General features: G+C 42.8%; 4 protein-coding genes across 4 annotated transcripts; 2 read left to right on the forward strand and 2 right to left on the reverse strand.

Moving 5' to 3' along the window:
* Positions 1-96: 96 nt before the first annotated feature.
* Positions 97-2,193, forward strand: LOC130198190 (zona pellucida sperm-binding protein 3-like). The gene is made up of 10 exons (XM_056421329.1): positions 97-166; positions 241-425; positions 509-612; positions 691-782; positions 865-1,045; positions 1,129-1,234; positions 1,310-1,398; positions 1,745-1,836; positions 1,934-2,008; positions 2,106-2,193. Exons 1-10 carry the CDS (start codon positions 97-99, stop codon positions 2,117-2,119), a joined length of 1,008 nt encoding a protein of 335 aa, XP_056277304.1. The 3' UTR covers positions 2,120-2,193.
* Positions 2,194-3,095: 902 nt separating this feature from the next.
* On the forward strand, positions 3,096-4,740 carry LOC130198479 (zona pellucida sperm-binding protein 3-like). Its single transcript, XM_056421648.1, has 9 exons — positions 3,096-3,171; positions 3,267-3,433; positions 3,516-3,613; positions 3,688-3,776; positions 3,865-4,045; positions 4,119-4,224; positions 4,321-4,406; positions 4,514-4,605; positions 4,676-4,740. The coding sequence occupies exons 1-9, from the start codon at positions 3,105-3,107 to the stop codon at positions 4,738-4,740; spliced, it is 951 nt and encodes a 316-aa protein (XP_056277623.1). The 5' UTR covers positions 3,096-3,104.
* A 4,066-nt stretch (positions 4,741-8,806) lies between these two features.
* LOC130198480 (zona pellucida sperm-binding protein 3-like) lies at positions 8,807-10,443 on the reverse strand. The gene is made up of 9 exons (XM_056421649.1): positions 10,368-10,443; positions 10,104-10,270; positions 9,924-10,021; positions 9,762-9,850; positions 9,493-9,673; positions 9,315-9,420; positions 9,140-9,225; positions 8,942-9,033; positions 8,807-8,871 (listed from the first exon to the last, which is right to left on the reverse strand). Exons 1-9 carry the CDS (start codon positions 10,432-10,434, stop codon positions 8,807-8,809), a joined length of 951 nt encoding a protein of 316 aa, XP_056277624.1. The 5' UTR covers positions 10,435-10,443.
* Positions 10,444-13,687: 3,244 nt separating this feature from the next.
* On the reverse strand, positions 13,688-15,322 carry LOC130198481 (zona pellucida sperm-binding protein 3-like). Its single transcript, XM_056421651.1, has 9 exons — positions 15,247-15,322; positions 14,987-15,153; positions 14,809-14,906; positions 14,646-14,734; positions 14,377-14,557; positions 14,198-14,303; positions 14,023-14,108; positions 13,823-13,914; positions 13,688-13,752 (listed from the first exon to the last, which is right to left on the reverse strand). The coding sequence occupies exons 1-9, from the start codon at positions 15,311-15,313 to the stop codon at positions 13,688-13,690; spliced, it is 951 nt and encodes a 316-aa protein (XP_056277626.1). The 5' UTR covers positions 15,314-15,322.
* Positions 15,323-18,746: the final 3,424 nt, after the last annotated feature.

Here is an 18,746-nt window from a genome sequence, read left to right on the forward strand (position 1 = left end):
AACGCCGCCCTGCTCTCACACGGATGTTAATCGTTCAGCTAATTTGTGCAGGACTACAAATAGTGTCAGTTCCAGAGGGTTGCAGATCATTCCGTCATGACGACTCATCTCTACCTCGGTGTGGTGCTCTTGGCTCTTTTCGCAGCACCCGTTGAAAACAACGCAGGTATTCTTTGCTCGTGGAAGAGCGTCAACCTTCTGTACGTTCCTGCGTGTTCTGAGACTCAGGTTTGTTTGCAGATATCAAAGTCGTCTGTGCAAAAGGCTCCGTGAACATCAAATGGATGATCAGCGAGGAGTTGGTGCCGCATGCAGCCCGTTTCTTCCTGGGAACCTGCATGCCCTCCCATTTGACCGTGCTGCCCACCGGAGAGGGCGAGGTCGTCTTCAACTACAAATTAGCAGACTGCAGATTTAAAAGACTGGTAATGCAACAAAACTAAAATATTCAACTAAAAAGCCTCACAGCCTTTCAAGGGTCTCAATAAGCTGTTTATTTTTTCCACAGATGAAAGGTAAAAATGTCATCTTTCAAAATGAGCTGACTTTCAGGCCACAGCCGAGGTCCAAACCGGCTGCCTTCGTGTATCCCATCGAGTGCGTTTATAAAAGGTTGGAGTATTTTATTTCTTTATTCTATTTGACAGCTGAACGTGAGCCAGAAAGCAATGCTCCCATTTGTGTTTGTAGACCCGACGGATGGATTCCAGCTTTCCTGAACCCTGGGTTTGGTGTTTCTGAAGGCCGAGGCAGTCTAGTTTTCCACATGGCGCTGCTCAATGGCGAGTCCTTGGCTACCAAATGAAGCATCAGTCCACTCACGGGGACACGCTAAGACCTTCTTTATTTTATCATCCCCTACAGCTGAACTAACAAGTATAGCAAAGACGAATGTTGTCCCGCTGGGCTCCTTCATGCCGATATGGGCGGCGGTGGAACAGAAGTCCCATCAACCCTTGCTGCTGCTCATAGAGGAATGCGTGGCGACCGCTTCCCCAGAGCTGCATCGTGGCAGCCAGGTTCACCCCATCATATCCAATAAGGGGTGGGAGACTCGTGCTCTGACTCGTCTTTCCAATGATTTTCTAAAATTATTATTGTTAATCTGTGCGGTTTGACTTTCTTCAGATGTCTTCTAGATAGCAAGAGGGGAAACTCTATGTTCCTCCCTCGATACCAGTCGTCTGCTCTCACCGTTTACCTGCAGGCCTTCCAGCTAGTCGTTGGCCAGGAGGTGAGAGGGAAACTGCCATAAGGAATCGTGAAACTTTTAAAATGTATATCTCTTAACGTGTCCCGTGCTCCACAGGTGTACATTCACTGTAAACTGGTTGCATGGGATCCTGAGAAGTTTGACGAAAGCAAGAAAGCCTGCCATTACACGAAGGAAAGCCAGAGGTAATTTGGGGGAACGTGTTCATTTGCTGAGATCTCCATGATGTCGTGTATGCATCTTGAGCCAGGAGGACGTTGGCTTATTGTGGATCAACGTCAAACTAGAAAAGAATGACTATCTTTAAAAGATATTAACTTGGAACTACTTTAAGTCCACTATATTGTAGATTAAAATATGACTTAACTTGATAAACATGTGCCATTATACTAATTGCATCGAAGTATTTATATGCTACCTACTTGCACATGGTTTCCTCAAAAGAAATGGCAGTTAAACTGTATTTTAAACTAAATCATACATTTGTTATGGATGTCCACGAAGGTGTAAAACTGTTTGCTCCTTTTCCAGTTGGGAACTACTCGATGACCCCTCTATGAGCGGCGTCTGTAGCTGCTGTGACTCGACCTGCAAGTCCCGCAACAAGAGAGGAGTTGACTGGGGTATCTCTTTTCTGCCAACTAAGTGTTTTATCCATGTGGTTTGTTCGGATATGATTGTTTTGTTCAATGAAGTCTCATATTTGTATGCTCTCCTTAGAAACCAATGCCTTTAGTCACCATTCTGTGTTGGGACCCCTCATCATCATAGATCCGTCTGCCAACAACGTCTCAGGTGTTTGATCCTGCAACTTGCTCTCAATCCAGTTTCAGCTCTGTTCTGAAACGGGAAGTTTGGTTTAAACGAAACTAAAGCTCTCTGTGTTCAACAGGAGGCCCGGTCTAAGTTGACGGCGACTCTCTGATGGCGCTCGACAGGCGCAGATGACCTCTGCCCCTGACTCACGGAGACACTGGGACATCAGCTTTACATGAGCTCAACTTTTAACTGTCTGCATATTCATGTGACTTGTGACTTGTGACATGTCATATGCCATCTTAAACTCTATACAAATAAACCAGATGAACTCTTGCTGAGAATCTATTGTGTGGTGTTTTTGGGGGGTGGAGGGGCTGTATCACCTCCAAGGAATGCTGAAATCATTTATTTAATGGCCTGATATTTCTTGCACATGACAGAAAAATACTGTAAAATGTGTACTATAAAAGTGGCAAGGGTGTTGAACAATAAAGCTATCCAGACATAAAATGAAATGTATCGTCAACATGTGAACCTTTGGCCTGATCGCCATGTGGTGAATGTTGTCCTGTAATGTAAGCTTATTGCAATTAACAATCATACTTGGGAAGCCCCTGAATTTTGTTGCTGTGCAAAGTTTCATTTACCATAAGTTATGATTTCAGACTGATCTTTATTGACCACTGGATCTAGCCTAGAGCCCTGCTCTAGTACATGGCTATCTTTATTCTACCAAGTACCATATTCCATATATATCTACTTGTCTTTACATGAATCCAGATTTTTATATATATGGAGCCAGTATTGTTACAGATGTTTACAAAAAGGCTTGAAAATAAAACCATGTGAATCTAACCCTACATATAAACACCAGAATATACCAAACTGTTTCACAGGTAGCTACTTGGTGAGCAGAAGTATTTGTCAACTCTGCTCAATGAACCACGTCTCACATTGTTACCAGTGTGTGTGACATGCAGCATAAATGTGTGTGTTAGATTGCATGATTGGTCTGATGGCCTCTGCACCTGAGGCCGTCAACACACACCAGCTGAAAGAGGTTGTCTTGATGAAAGTTGCCCGGTAACAAGGAATAAAAACACCCCACAGTGTCCAGAGCCAGCATCCAGTCATGATGGCTTTCTTTTGGCAGCGTGCACTGCTTGTGAGCCTGGCTGCTGCCATGTCGGTGTATGCAGGTAATATTGGAACAAAATGATGCACAAAGCTCTGTTATTGTGATCTAACTAAAGCTGTTTGAGTATCAACTTGTTTGTGTTGTGTCTCCTTCCAGACATGAAGCTGGACTGTGGAACCGACTCTGTGAGGCTGGTGTGGACGGAGGGCAGGTCCCGGGCTGATACCTCGCTCTTCCGTCTGGGTAACTGCTTCCCCACCAGCTTCTCGGCCACCGAGGCTTTTTTCAGCGTGGACTTCGACGACTGTAACTTCAGGAGAATTGTGCGTAGCACCTCCACATGTGTACCTGCAAACTGAGTCCACTGTACTTCCTGCAGCTTGGTGACATTTGTGTCTCTCGTAGGTAACTGGGGATCGCTTGATGTTCACCAATGATCTGACCTACAGTTCCTCTCCTGACTCTGTGGACTTCACTCGCCCCGTTGTCTGTGAATATGAGAGGTGGGTGTTCACACTACTTCAGCTTTGACAGTTTGGTAACATGCCAGCTGTTTAACTCTTGCTTTGTGTTGCAGGCCTGAAGACTGGTACCCGTGGCTTCATGCCCCAATTTTCAACACGTTTGGTCTGGGAGATCTAGAGTTCCACTTTGGCCTCATGAATGGTGGGTGTGAAGCGTGAGCTCACAGGAGATGGGAGCTCTCCCAGTGACTCCTGTAGCGTAATGACTCCTCTCCTGTTTACGGCTGTAGCTGACTTCTCCGGCCCCGCTGAATCCACCACCTTTCCTCTGGGCTCCTTTATCCCGATCATGGCTAGCGTGGCGCAGGAGACCCATCAGCCCTTGCTGCTGTTTCTTGAGGAATGCGTAGCGGCTACCACACCGGAGCTGCAGCCTGGAAGCACTTTGTACCCGATAATCGCCAATGAGGGGTAATCTGGTTTCACCGTTTAGCATTTTGTTGTCCAGGAATCAGACTTGACACTTTCTTTCTCCCCCACACAGATGTCTTGTGGACAGTCTGGTATCGCGCTCCAAATTCGAACAAAGGCAAAAATCCTCTGAGCTCCGCCTTTCCCTTCAAGCCTTTAGGTTTGGTCTCGGCGAAGAGGTAACGATAACTTGTGCACGTTCACTTTTTAGATTTGGGGCTTTATTGGAAAAACTGGAAGCCAACTGCCCCTCAACCTCACTTCTTACTCACCAGGTGTTTATCCACTGTAAACTTGTGGCTTGGGATCCCAACGGTCAGGACAACAGCAAGAAGGCCTGTCACTATGACAACGAGCATGGGTAAACAAGTCACTGAAAACATTCACATTGTTCTCTGGGTCCATCAGACTTGTGTGATGGAACCACTGAATAATTTTCTGACTCTTCTCCGACCCTCATGAACTCAGCTGGGAGCAGTTGGACAACTCTGCATCCCGCTATCTCTGTGCCTGCTGTGACTCTGACTGCAAGTCCAGGAGGGTCAGGAGTTTAGCATCAGGTATTGGTGACTTCTACTATATCGACTTGTCTGGTTTGACTTTTACTTAAACCTTTTCACTTTAAAACAGGGAAGCGTGGTATGGCACAACAAGCTGTCCTTGGGCCTCTGACCATCACTGATGTGAATTATTGACTGACTCTCCAGGTAATTTTTGTATTTTACATTGCACTATATAGAAATCCTTAACTACTTAACCCAGTCTTTTATTGTCTAACAGGAATGGATTTGTATTGCATGCTGGCTCGATCTGAATTGGATTTTTATTGTTTTGTAAACTCCTAAAAATGTAATGCATTTCCAATTCTAATGTTATTAAAAATATACTTGCAAGCTCTGCTTAATGATATTGTGTATAATTTGATTTCAGTATTTCCATAAAGTGGTGTTCTTGGTGACTGCTTGCATCTGGTCATCAACATACACAAGAGCTTCAACACTGGGCTTTTGTTTGCAGGGCTGTCATTGGGAACATCCTCTTCTCTGTCATCGTAAAATATTGACGGCATATGTTGCTCCTTAATACAGAGACCTGAATATATGTTGTATTTGCACAGTAAATGGGCTCTTAACCATCGCTGCATATTTTTGAATTAGGTCGAATAGCTCTCTTTACTAGACCTAATGCATCGTAACAAGATGTAAACTGTGTCCCATCAGGTCCAACATTAGCTTGTAATTTCTTCTGTAATCTAACATGTTTTATTTAAAAAATTCACAATCCACAGTTGAACATATATATATATTCTCTGTTCAGCAAGTAGGGATTATAATTTCAACAAAATGGCAATCCTTGACATAAAACGCAACACTCAAAATGGCAGTATCAGTATCCATAGTACAAATGCCAACACAACATACATGATCTAAAGTACACCAACAAATGCCCGCACACAACCATGCACACCCGCATAGCAATTCTACATGTGCATACTTTTACTTATGGTCTCTTATTCTTCCAGATGATTTGAGTTAATTTAATATGTTGAAGATGGAAACTAATACTGCCACAGGCAGAGACTGAAATGAGTCTGGGTAACTTGTTCAGTCCCCACAATCCAAAATGAGGTAGGGTGTCATGTCACTTTTTTATTTGTTCTAACTTAATGTAATTGGCATCAAACATTTGTAGAGCCAAGTAAAAGTTCCCAAATATCAAAATCCTTATTTAGCCAAGTGAAAGGAAACGTCCTCATTCAACTGTGGGCCAAATTCCAGATATCGCCACATTTGTTTTCATTAATCTTACACTGACACAGCCATATTTGTGCAGACACTGCATAAGTGCAGGAATGGAGAGAAGAGGTTATTATAAAAAGCAGAATGTCATCTGCAAACGGCTATTTTTTGGTCTGTTCCACTTTCATCACTATAACTTCAATTTGTATATTTTGGCATATAGCTCCTGCTAGAGCAGGGGTCAGGAACCTTTTTGACTGGGAGAGCCATAAAAGCCAAATATTTCCCAATATATTTCATTGAGAACCATATAGTATTTTTAACGTATAATTTTAATGCGACTTCTGGTGCTGCATGATGCTACGGGGGGGGGGGGGGGTGCAGGTGACTTTTTCTTTGCTCCGCCCCGATGCGCACGCCAGCATCGGAGCTCTGCGGCGCGCGAGACGGAGAGCCGAGAAGTGTTAACGCGACACGTAGAGACAGAGTGACATGCTGCTGTAGATACGATCAATAACAGACGGCTGTTTAGTTTAATAAAAGAACAAAGACGTGCTCTTTAAGAAAAGGGACCTTAAATTACTTTTTCTGTAATCTGGCGCGATAGAGAAAATTACAGGGGGGCGGGTGGAGATTTTTTTATTCTCAAATCAAAATAGTCTGGGAGCCATATGCCGTCACCGGAAGAGCCATAGGTTCCCGACCCCTGCGCTAGAGGTTCAATACTAAATACAAAGAGGGGACAGAGACTTCTGATCTTTGGTCTCTGTTGAGCAAGTTGATCCAGCTAACAAGTTCTTCACCGAATCCCATCTGTATCTGTTTGTTCCAGGAATAACCAATCAACTCGTCAAATGCCTTTTCAGCATATAAACTGAGAAGCATTGAGTGTTGTCTGTCTCTTGACGCTATTGATTGTAAATGTAGTTCTTATGTTGTTTGTTCCTTAATGGCCTCGGATAAATCCTGTTTGTTCTGGTTTTATTCATTTCTTTACATATTTTTAGGTTCTGGCAGCCAGTATGGAGGTCAGGATTTTATAGCCTATGCATCAGAGGATTATTGGGCTGTAGTTGGTGCATTGTAAGGAATCTTTTCCTTCTTTATGTGGGACAGTAAAGATTGCTTCGGAGCAAGATTTTGGTGGATCTCCCGTTTTAGTACATACGGTAGTTATATACTTTGCATAGTATCGGTGTGAGGTAATTCACAAAGGCTTTGTAATATTCTCCAGTGAACTCATCTGTTACCGGCGATTTGTTGTTTTTTAATTTAGCGATGGTTTCTTTAATTTCATTTTGTGTGATGGGATCTACTAATTTGTGACCAACTAATCTGGTTGCTTTTTGGTCTATTTGAGTCGTTCCAAAAGCTCTATTTACCCTTTGATTCTTGTTCTTGACTCTTATATAATTGTTTGGAATTTTTTGTAAAAAGCATCTTGATATTTGCGGAGGGTCAGTCTCCAGACGGTTAGATTCAATGTTTTTAATTTTAGGGATTTCAGTTAGATTGTGCTTTCAGGACTTGAAAAGCCAACAACCTGCTAGCTTTATTTCTCATTCAGTAGTATTTTCCATTGATAAACCTGAGAGCTCCTTCTGCCTTATGATAGTGCCTCATCCAACCGTAGCCTAACTTCCTTGAGCTTTCTCAATGTATCCTCTTTTCTATGCATCTTGTGTTCTTGCTCTAATCTTTTTGATTCAAGTTCCAGTTCTTGTTTTGCAAGTCTTTGTTTCTTTATTCTAAATCCTATAGAAATAATTCCCTCCCTCATTTTGGCCTTCCCTGCGTCCCATAATATTAAGGGAGAAACATTACCATCATCATTTATGACAAAGTACTCAGACCAGATTGTATTTCTTGTTTGATTTGAGTGTCTGCCAACAAGACATTTATGCCCCAGTACCTAAAGGTATTCTCTAGACCTAAATGTTCATAATGACCGGGTCATGGTCGGAAATTGTAACTGGTTAGATTGTACTTTATTTTACCCGATGTATGGCTCTCAGGTTGAGATCAGGTGACCGACTTGGCCACTAAAGAATTTAATTTATTTTCCTTGAGAAGCTCTTGGGCTATTTCCATAGTATGTTTTGGATCATCTTTCACCTCCGACGGTTTTCCAGCATTTGGCTAAATCTAAGATCGGAAGCCCTAAACCAATCCAACTGTATCAACAGTGACCCAGTTGTATTGGCAGCCATAGAATAAAGGCCATAGCATTGTTTACCAGATGTGGTTTGAGTCTCATCATTGTGGTACAAGTTAATCTTGGTTTCATTTGTCCAAAGAACCATCATCTGAAACTGAGCAGGCATATTCAGCCATGTTATCTGGCAAAGTCTAAACTAGTCCTGTGTAGTCAGATTAATGAACGGCATTGCGATTGTTGAAGTCAACAATGACTTTTACCACCAGAGTATTCATGTTATGAAGAGTTAAGGACATTTCTACTTCAATGTCTTCCAGGCCATTTAGTGTTGGGGAGCTTGGCAGTACAGTCTGTATTTTTAGGAATTAAACAGCCGTTTCTGCCAGATGGGTTTTTGTAGTTTTAGGGTAGTAATGTCTTCCACTTGGATGGACAACCATTAGGGCCTGAATCAAATAAACATTTTGAAATCTCCAGACCAATATTAAAGGAACAGGCCACACCTGCTTACAGACCCAACTGTGGTTAAAGATAATGTAGGCTTCTTGAAAAGCCCAACATTCCAACTCTTTGGTATGAAGCTGCTACCTGATGTGCACAGCAAGCCTTGTCACCAAGAAAAAGATTCCATAATGAAAATATTGGACTTAGAAATAAATTAACCTTTAAGCACATAACCTTCAAGTATAGTACAGCTTTAATGGCATTACAACAATATCACTTTAAATGTACATAACAATCCAATTCAGATTGAAGGACCTAGTGTGGAAGATGGATCCATTCCTGAAAGTGAATAAAATTACAGTCAAGTTTTAGGATGAATATGTACTGAAATGTCAAATTAAAACTTACCTGGATGATTAGTCAATAATTCACATCAGTGATGGTCAGAGGTCCAAGGACAGCTTTTTGTGCCATACCACGCTTCCCTGTTTTAAAGTTAAAAGGTTTAAGTACAAGTCAAACCAGACGAGTTGATATAGCAGAAGTCACCAATACCTGATGCTAAACTCCTGACCCTCCTGGACTTGCAGTCAGAGTCACAGCAGGCACAGAGATAGCGGGATGCAGAGTTGTCCAACTGCTCCCAGCTGAGTTCATGAGGGTCGGAGAAGTCAGAAAATTATTCTCAGTGGTTCCATCACACAAGTCTGATGAACCCAGAGAACATTGTGAATGTTTCAGTGACATGTTTACCCATGCTCGTTGTCATAGTGACAGGCCTTCTTGCTGTTGTCCTGACCGTTGGGATCCCAAGCCACAAGTTTACAGTGGATAAACACCTGGTGAGCAAGAAGTGAGGTTGAGGGGCAGTTGGCTTCCAGTTTTACCAATAAAGCCCCGATTCTGAATGTGCACCAGTTATCGTTACCTCTTCGCCGAGACCAAACCTAAAGGCTTGAAGGGAAAGGCGGAGCTCAGAGGATTTTTGCCTTTGTTCGAACTTGGAGCGCGAAACCAGACTGTCCACAAGACATCTGTGTGGTGGAGAAAGAAAGTGTCAAGTCTGATTCTGGACAACAAAATGCTAAACAGTGAAACCAGATTACCCCTCATTGGCGATTATCGGGTACAAAGTGCTTCCAGGCTGCAGCTCCGGTGTGGTAGCCGCTACGCATTCCTCAAGAAACAGCAGCAAGGGCTGATGGGTCTCCTGCGCCACGCTAGCCATGATCGGGATAAAGGAGCCCAGAGGAAAGGTGGTGGATTCAGCGGGGCCGGAGAAGTCAGCTACAGCCGTAAACAGGAGAGGAGCCATTACGCTACAGGAGTCACTGGGAGAGCTGCCATCTCCAGTGAGCTCACGCTTCACACCCACCATTCATGAGGCCAAAGTGGAACTCTAGATCTCCCAGACCAAACGTGTTGAAAATTGGGGCATGAAGCCGCGGGTACCAGTCTTCAGGCCTGCAACACAAAGCAAGAGTTAAACAGCTGCCATGTTACCAACTCTCAAAGCTGAAGTAGTGTGAACACCCACCTCTCATATTCACAGACAACGGGGCGAGTGAAGTCCACAGAGTCAGGAGAGGAACTGTAGGTCAGATCATTGGTGAACATCAAGTGATCCCCAGTTACCTACGAGAGACACAAATGTCACCAAGCTGCAGGAAGTACAGAGGACTCAGTTTGCAGGTACACATGTGGAGGTGCTACGCACAATTCTCCTGAAGTTACAGTCGTCGAAGTCCACGCTGAAAAAAGCCTCTGTGGCCGAGAAGCTGGTGGGGAAGCAGTTACCCAGACGGAAGAGCGAGGTATCAGCCCGGGACCTGCCCTCCATCCACACCAGCCTCACAGAGTCGGTTCCACAGTCCAGCTTCATGTCTGGAAGGAGACACAACACAAACAAGTTGATACTCAAACAGCTTTAGTTAGATAAAAAAATAACAGAGCTTTGTGCATCATTTTGTTCCAATATTACCTGCATACACCGACATGGCAGCAGCCAGGCTCACAAGCAGTGCACGCTGCCAAAAGAAAGCCATCATGACTGGATGCTGGCTCTGGACACTGTGGGGTGTTTTTATTCCTTGTTACCGGGCAACTTTCATCAAGACAACCTCTTTCAGCTGGTGTGTGTTGACGGCCTCAGGTGCAGAGGCCATCAGACTTCTTCTTCTGAAGTTTATTGGTAGACTACGCATTAGGGTATACCGCACCATCACCATGACTGTAGGACATTTGTCATTTTAAACAGAGTAATATCGTTATTATGATAAATGTAAAACATTTGAAAATACTTCAAATAGCTACCATCCTGCTTTTCAGTCTTTCTCTTTCCACGCTGAACTTCCTGCACTCTATCAATAAATGTTCAACAGTTTCTTTACAGTTGCATATCTCACATCTATCCCAGTCTTATAAATAAAAAAATATTATAAATTCTTTCCTCACATTTAAACTTCAGTTAAAGGATCCTCTCAAACTGTTTGACCCGATTGTATACTAAGGTCAAAACCTTCTAAGATTTCTGAACCTACTTTAACTTTAAATGTTCCATTTAATACTAAAAAAGTCCATTGTCCAGTAATATAAGCTTCCACATGAGTCTATGTTCATTTTAATTATCAGTCCATCTCTCCACATGGAATCATACGCTTTCTCAACGTCAAAGAAAACTAAAGCCGTCGCTTCCTTCATGTGAAGTGTCTTTTCTATTTAGTTACTTACGTTAAAGAGATAATCTTCAGGCACTGCACTAAGTTGCTTTAAATCCTTTTTATCTGATCGATCTAAATTTGTATTTGTAAACGATGAAGCCTCAATGACCAACAACGTTAATCACGGAGTTCCACAAGGTTCTGTGCTTGGACCCATTTCCCTTATATATGCTTCCTTTTGGCAAGATTATCAGGAAACACTCCATAAACTTTCATTGTTATGCAGATAATACTCAACTATATCTATCGATCAAACCAGAGGAGTCCAACCAGCTCAGTAAAATTCAAGCATGTCTTAAGGACATAAAAACATGGATGACCTGCAACTTCTTGATGTTAAACTCTGACAAAACTGAAGTTATTTGACTCTGAACACCTCAGGGATCAATTATCTGGTGATGTGGTTTCTGTAGATGGCATTGCCCTGGCATCCAACACCACTGTAAAGAATCTCGGCGTTATCTTTGATTGGGACTTGTCCTTTAACTCCCACGTGAAGCAATTCTCAAGGAAGGCATGTTTTACGTCTAGAAGGCATCTATGAAACATTTAAAAAATCAGACACATCTTGTCTCAAAAAGATGCAGAAAAATTGGTTCACACATTCGTTACTTCTAGACTGGATTACTGCAACTCCTTATTATCAGGCTGCTCTAATAAGTCTCTTAGGTCCCTCCAGTTGATCCAGAATGCTGCAGCTCGTGTTCTCACTAAAACTAAGAAAAGAGATCACATCACTCCTGCACTAGCTGCTCTGCACTGGCTCCCTGTAACATCAAGAGTCACATTTAAAATTCTTCTCCTCACCTACAAAGTCTTGATTGGTGATGCACCATCATATCTTAAGGAGCTTGTAGTACCATATTGCCCCACTAGAGAGCTGCGCTCACTAAATGCGGGACTACTTGTAGTTCCTAGAGTCTTAAAAAGTAGGATGGGAGCCAGAGCCTTTAGTTATCAAGCTCCTCTTTTATGGAACCAGCTTCCAATTTCAGTCCGGGAGGCAGACACAGTCACCTCATTTAAGAGTCGACTTAAGACTTTCCTCTTTAACAGAGCTTATAGTTAGGGCTGAATCAGGTTCACCTGGTCCAGTCCCTAGATTTGCTCCTATAGGCTTATAGGCTGCTGGGGGACATTTTAGGATACACTGAGCACCTATATCCTCTTCTCGCTTGACTTATAAATTAATTTTCATGTCTGCATCACATATTATTAACTCTGCTTTCTCCCCGGAGTCCTTGGGACTTCACGTCTCATAGGGTCCATCCGACATGGCTGGGTCTGCTGCCATGGCCCTGTTGATGCCCCGCCCACTCCTCTCTACCTCCATCTGCCTGATGTATCATGTAGGTCTGGATTGTGGTCCATCACTACTACCAACTATTCATATTCATTGAATGTGTTGTAACTCTAATGATTCCTTCTGTACACATGGCATCTTTTGCACCTGTCCATCCTGGAGAGGGATCCTCCTCTGTTGCTCTCCTAAAAGTTTCTTCACTTTTTCCCCCGTAAAGTGTTTGGGAGTTTTTCCTGATCTGATGTGAGGTTCTGAGACAGGGATGTCTATGTGTACAGAGCGTAAAGCACTGAGGCACATTTGAGAGAATGGGCTATAAAATATAAACTGAACTATTCCTCAATAAAGCATTTTGTTGTTCTCCCCTCACTGCATATACTGTATTTACTTGTTACTCCAGTACTATGCATACTTAACTGCACCCATTTGCACTTTGTTGTAAACCCTGTATTCAGATTCATAAAGGCATCGCGAGTGTAGACTTTGACAAGTATGTTATAAGGGGTTTGGTCTCAGGAAATACTTTTCCAAATCTACTTAACATGTCTTCCGTGGTCTTCCAGGCCTTTGTGTTGGTGAATGTGGCAGTACAGTCTGTATTTTTAGGAATTTACCAAACAGAGCCAATGTTTCTGCCCAATGAGTTTGTGTAGTTAGGATTTTAATGTCCTCCATTCATGGACACCTATTTGGTCCTGACGCAGAGTGTCCTGGATCAGCTACAGTTAACTTTAGAAATCTGATATTGAGGGGACAAACCACACCTGGTCAACAAACCATTTGCAAGACACTTTCCAATTACTTGGAGCCTTTTGAGACCCTGAAAAACAGTTGCAATTCCTAAACTGTTAATGCGATAGTTTTGTTATAGTCAGTGAAATAAAGCCAAAAGTCTACACTTTAATCCTCAACTTGACTGCTTGAAAGCCCATTGCAGTTGTGTATAGGCATATTACAGGTGTTTGGTATGAAGCTGCTTATCGGATGTCATGCAGTTTAACCAAGATTACTTAAATGAATACAGTACCTAGAAAGAAAGACACCGAAAAAACTAAGCATAGTAATGTCAAGTATAGTCAAAAATTTAATGGCATTATTACAATCTCAAAATGCATAGACTTTTAGAAGTTTACAAAACCAATAATAAAAATCCAGTTCAGATTGGAGCCAGTGTGCAAGATGGAGCCATTCCTGTTGGAGAATAAAACAGAGTTAAGTAGTTGGTAAGGCTTATTATATAGTACAATGTCATGTAAAAAATATTACCTGGATGATTAGTCAATAATTCACATCAGTGATGGTCAGAGGCCCAAGGACAGCTTTTTGTGCCATACCACGCTTCCCTGTTTTAAAGTTAAAAGGTTTAAGTACAAGTCAAACCAGACGAGTTGATATAGCAGAAGTCACCAATACCTGATGCTAAACTCCTGACCCTCCTGGACTTGCAGTCAGAGTCACAGCAGCCACAGAGATAGCGGGATGCAGAGTTGTCCAACTGCTCCCAGCTGAGTTCATGAGGGTCGGAGAAGAGTCAGAAAATCATTCTCAGTGGTTCCATCACACAAGTCTGATGAACCCAGAGAACATTGTGAATGTTTCAGTGACATGTTTACCCATGCTCGTTGTCATAGTGACAGGCCTTCTTGCTGTTGTCCTGACCGTTGGGATCCCAAGCCACAAGTTTACAGTGGATAAACACCTGGTGAGCAAGAAGTGAGGTTGAGGGGCAGTTGGCTTCCAGTTTTACCAATAAAGCCCCGATTCTGAATGTGCACAAGTTATCGTTACCTCTTCGCCGAGACCAAACCTAAAGGCTTGAAGGGAAAGGCGGAGCTCAGAGGATTTTTGCCTTTGTTCGAATTTGGAGCGCGATACCAGACTGTCCACAAGACATCTGTGTGGGGGAGAAAGAAAGTGTCAAGTCTGATTTCTGGACAACAAAATGCTAAACGGTGAAACCAGATTACCCCTCATTGGCGATTATCAGGTACAAAGTGCTTTCAGGCTGCAGCTCCGGTGTGGTAGCCGCTACGCATTCCTCAAGAAACAGCAGCAAGGGCTGATGGGTCTCCTGCGCCACGCTAGCCATGATCGGGATAAAGGAGCCCAGAGGAAAGGTGGTGGATTCAGCGGGGCCGGAGAAGTCAGCTACAGCCGTAAACAGGAGAGGAGTCATTACGCTGCAGGAGTCACTGGGAGAGCTGCCATCTCCAGTCAGGTCACGCTTCACACCCACCATTCATGAGGCCAAAGTGGAACTCTAGATCTCCCAGACCAAACGTGTTGAAAGTTGGGGCATGAAGCCGCGGGTACCAGTCTTCAGGCCTGCAACACAAAGCAAGAGTTAAACAGCTGCCATGTTACCAAACTCTCAAAGCTGAAGTAGTGTGAACACCCACCTCTCATATTCACAGACAACGGGGCGAGTGAAGTCCACAGAGTCAGGAGAGGAACTGTAGGTCAGATCATTGGTGAACATCAAGCGATCCCCAGTTACCTACGAGACACAAATGTCACCAAGCTGCAGGAAGTACAGCGGACTCAGTTTGCAGGTACACATGTGGAGGTGCTACGCACAATTCTCCTGAAGTTACAGTCGTCGAAGTCCACGCTGAAATAAGCCTCGGTGGCCGAGAAGCTGGTGGGGAAGCAGTTACCCAGACGGAAGAGCGAGGTATCAGCCCGGGACCTGCCCTCCGTCCACACCAGCCTCACAGAGTCGGTTCCACAGTCCAGCTTCATGTCTGGAAGGAGACAACACAAACAAGTTGATACTCAAACAGCTTTAGTTAGATCACAATAACAGAGCTTTGTGCATCATTTTGTTCCAATATTACCTGCATACACCGACATGGCAGCAGCCAGGCTCACAAGCAGTGCACGCTGCCAAAAGAAAGCCATCATGACTGGATGCTGGCTTTGGACACTGTGGGGTGTTTTTATTCCTTGTTACCGGGCAACTTTCATCAAGACAACCTCTTTCAGCTGGTGTGTATTGATGGCCTCAGGTGCAGAGGCCATCAGACTTCTTCTTCTTCTTCTTTTTATTTGGCGGACTACAAATTAATGTTTAAGGTGCATACCGCCACCTAATGTACCGGAGTGTCTAACATTATGACTATAGGACATTTGTCATTTTTAACAGAGTAATATTGTTATTATGGTGAATATAAAACACTTCATATAGTTACCATCCTGCCTTTCAGTCTTTCTTTTTCCACAGTGAACTTCTTGCACTCTATCAATAAATGTTCAACAGTTTCTTTAAGGTTGCATATCTCACATTTATCTGACAGTCTTATAAATTCAAAATTCTTGTAAATTCATGACTGACATATAAACTTCAGTTAAAGGATCCTTTCGAACAGTTTGACCCGATTGTATACTGAGGTCAAAACCTTTCTGAAAGATTTCTGAACGTTAAATGTTTTTTAGATTAGATATTCCTTTATTAGTACCACAGTGGGGAAATTTCAGGATCACTGCAGCGGGTGCACTTTAGAGCATTAATAAAAAATAAAAATAAAATACAAAACACAATAACAATACTAAATACTAGTCCTAAAATACTAAATATACAGAGGAAACAATATATACACAAGGCAGTGACCAAAGTGAGTTTCCAGCAGGTTAAAGTCTCCAGGAAAATAAAGTGCTGAGTGTGCCAAGATCTCCAGCGGTCGACTGCAGTGTGTTGTGCAGCCGGACAGCAGCTGAAGGACTTGTGGTTCCTCTCCCTCAGACACCGGGGAGGAATCAGCTGCTGGCTGAAGGAGCTGTGCAGAGCTGCTAGAGTGTTCTATATGTTCTATTTGTGTTCTATGTGTTCTAAATGTTCTATTTGATTCTAAAAAAAAGTCCATTGTCTAGTTATATAACCATCCACCTGTGTCTATGTTCATTTTAATTATTAGTCCATCTCTCCACATGGAATCATACGCTTTCTCAACGTCAAAGGAAACTAAAGCCATCGCTTCCCTCATGTGAAGTGTCTTTTCTATTTCGTTACTTACATTAATGAGATCGTCTGCTGTGGATTTTCCTTTTCTAAAGCCACTCTGATATTTTCGTTTATCATTGTTTTTCTTTTATACATATGACACAAAACTCTGTTTCTTAGTTTATATTTATTGCATGCTTTTGTACTTCACATCCCCCAAAAGCGGGGCTGCATGGTGGTCGTTGGAGGTGAGCTCCCTCCATCCTGACATATACACCCGCGGTGGCGGGCCAAGCCAATGCTGAAGAACAATAGACAATACCCACCCCACCACCTTCTTCCGTCGTCAGGCAGGCGATACCGCGGTATCAGTACAACAACAAAACACAAACAGACTGAGGGACAGCTTGTCAGGCCATCAATATATATATATAGTCTCAAAAAGTGTATATTTTATTACATTGTTTTATATATATATATTGTCATGATGTATATTCTGTGTGGATATTGTATAGTTTATTCTCATTCTTATTCTTTTTTAGTCTGGGATGTGACAATAAAAACTTGAAACTTGAAACTTGAAACTTGAAACTTGGTGTAGTAACTAGCACTGTCACCTCACAGCGACCAGGGTAGGGATGAGAATTGATAAGATTTTCACGATTCCGATACCTTATCGATTCCTGCTTATCGATTCGATTCCTTATCGATTCTCTTATCGATTCTTTTGGGCAAGGGGTGAAAAAAAGAGCACAAACGGGTTTATTCACATTAATTTTCTTTTATATAATGCTGCACACACACAGTATGTATACATACACATTTACTTTTTTTAAATAAGCAAAAACATTTATACGATATTACTCTTGAACTTAAAATAAAACTTACATAACTTAAATAAAATGTATTCTGTTTAATTTAAACATGTTCCTAGAAATTACAGTGCTCCTGCCTTTTTTTAAAGGGTATATGAACTGAGCTGCCAAAAATGAAACTAGCAGTGGCAAATACCAAGTGTGCACCATCAATTGTATGGATCATCAACAATTCTTGTGCAGAAAAATAAGCATGTCTGCTTTCTCCGGGAGGATACGCGATCTCTCAGGACTTACTGTGTCTCCAGCCGTGGAGAACACTCTCAGATGGGGTGGAGGATGCCTGAACACAAAGATATGAGGAGGTGGACAAGACGTGCTGTAGCCTGTGACCCAGACGACCAGCCTCTGAACCGGTCTGACTCTGAACCTCATCAGCTAAATTGGACGGCAATGGAGATTATTTAAATAGTGAAAGCTGGTTTACACAATGAAACAAATGGCACTAACAAAATCGCTGAATTTGCTGAGCTGACATAAAGCCACATTAAGAGGGGAGGCAAACACGACCTCTGCCTCAATGTAGGGTGACAATGGAAGATTCTGTAGCTAAGCTAGCGTAGCTATATGCTAAGTTTAATAATGGATTAAAAATCGATATGCTCAGTTTAATAACGGGTTAACACGATAACGCGAACGTTTGCTGATAACACACGCCCTCCAATAATTAATACCGTTACGATCAAACATTTCTCAAAAGTGGACTTTCAATCCAAACGTGAAGTGATCAATAACGGGAGACCAATGCCGGAGCTCAAATGTGTGCTTCAAACGACGGGACAGAAGATAACTTGATCGACTCCACACAATAAAGGCAAATGGCTTCACACAGTGAGTGGTTGTGATCACTTTGGAGGAGTTTACCTTGGACAGAAAGAGATGAAGCGCCGACGTTAGCTGAGCTGCTGCATCGAACACATGACATTCCTGTCATTTAATTCCACGCTGTGTTCAAATGCTTCTTCATATTAGTTGTATTTCCTCCCTTCGACGAAATAGATTTTTGACACACGTTACAAGTGGCGTAGTTGTCATTTTGTCGTGTGAAATAGAGCCAAACTTTAGAGCGCTTCTGCCTCGTTGCCATGTTTGCTGCAGTCTGAAGAAACTAAAAAAGTTCGCGCATGCGCAACGCCACAGAGGACCGTTAGCAGAACCGTTAAAGAATTTGGCTAACGATCCCAAACAATCGGTTCACTGGGAACCGGTTCTAAAACAGAACCGGTTCTCGATGCCCATCCCTAGACCAGGGCCTGAATTTGATTCCCAATCCTCGGTGACCCTTCTGTGTTGAGTCTCACGTTCTCCCCGTGGCAGCGCGGGCTCCCTCCGGGTTCTCCGGGTTCTCCAGCTTCCTCCAAAATGCAGCTCAGGTTAATTGGAGACTCTAAATTGCCAAAAAGTGTCAATGTGAGCGTGAATGGTTGTCTGTCTCTATGTAAGCCAGATGAAACCAACCAGTTCGCTAAACTTAAAGCATGAATTAAAGACATCGAAACATGGATGACCTGCAACTTCCTGA

Source organism: Pseudoliparis swirei, chromosome 8 (assembly GCF_029220125.1).
Source record: "Pseudoliparis swirei isolate HS2019 ecotype Mariana Trench chromosome 8, NWPU_hadal_v1, whole genome shotgun sequence".
Classification (NCBI taxonomy): domain Eukaryota; kingdom Metazoa; phylum Chordata; class Actinopteri; order Perciformes; family Liparidae; genus Pseudoliparis; species Pseudoliparis swirei.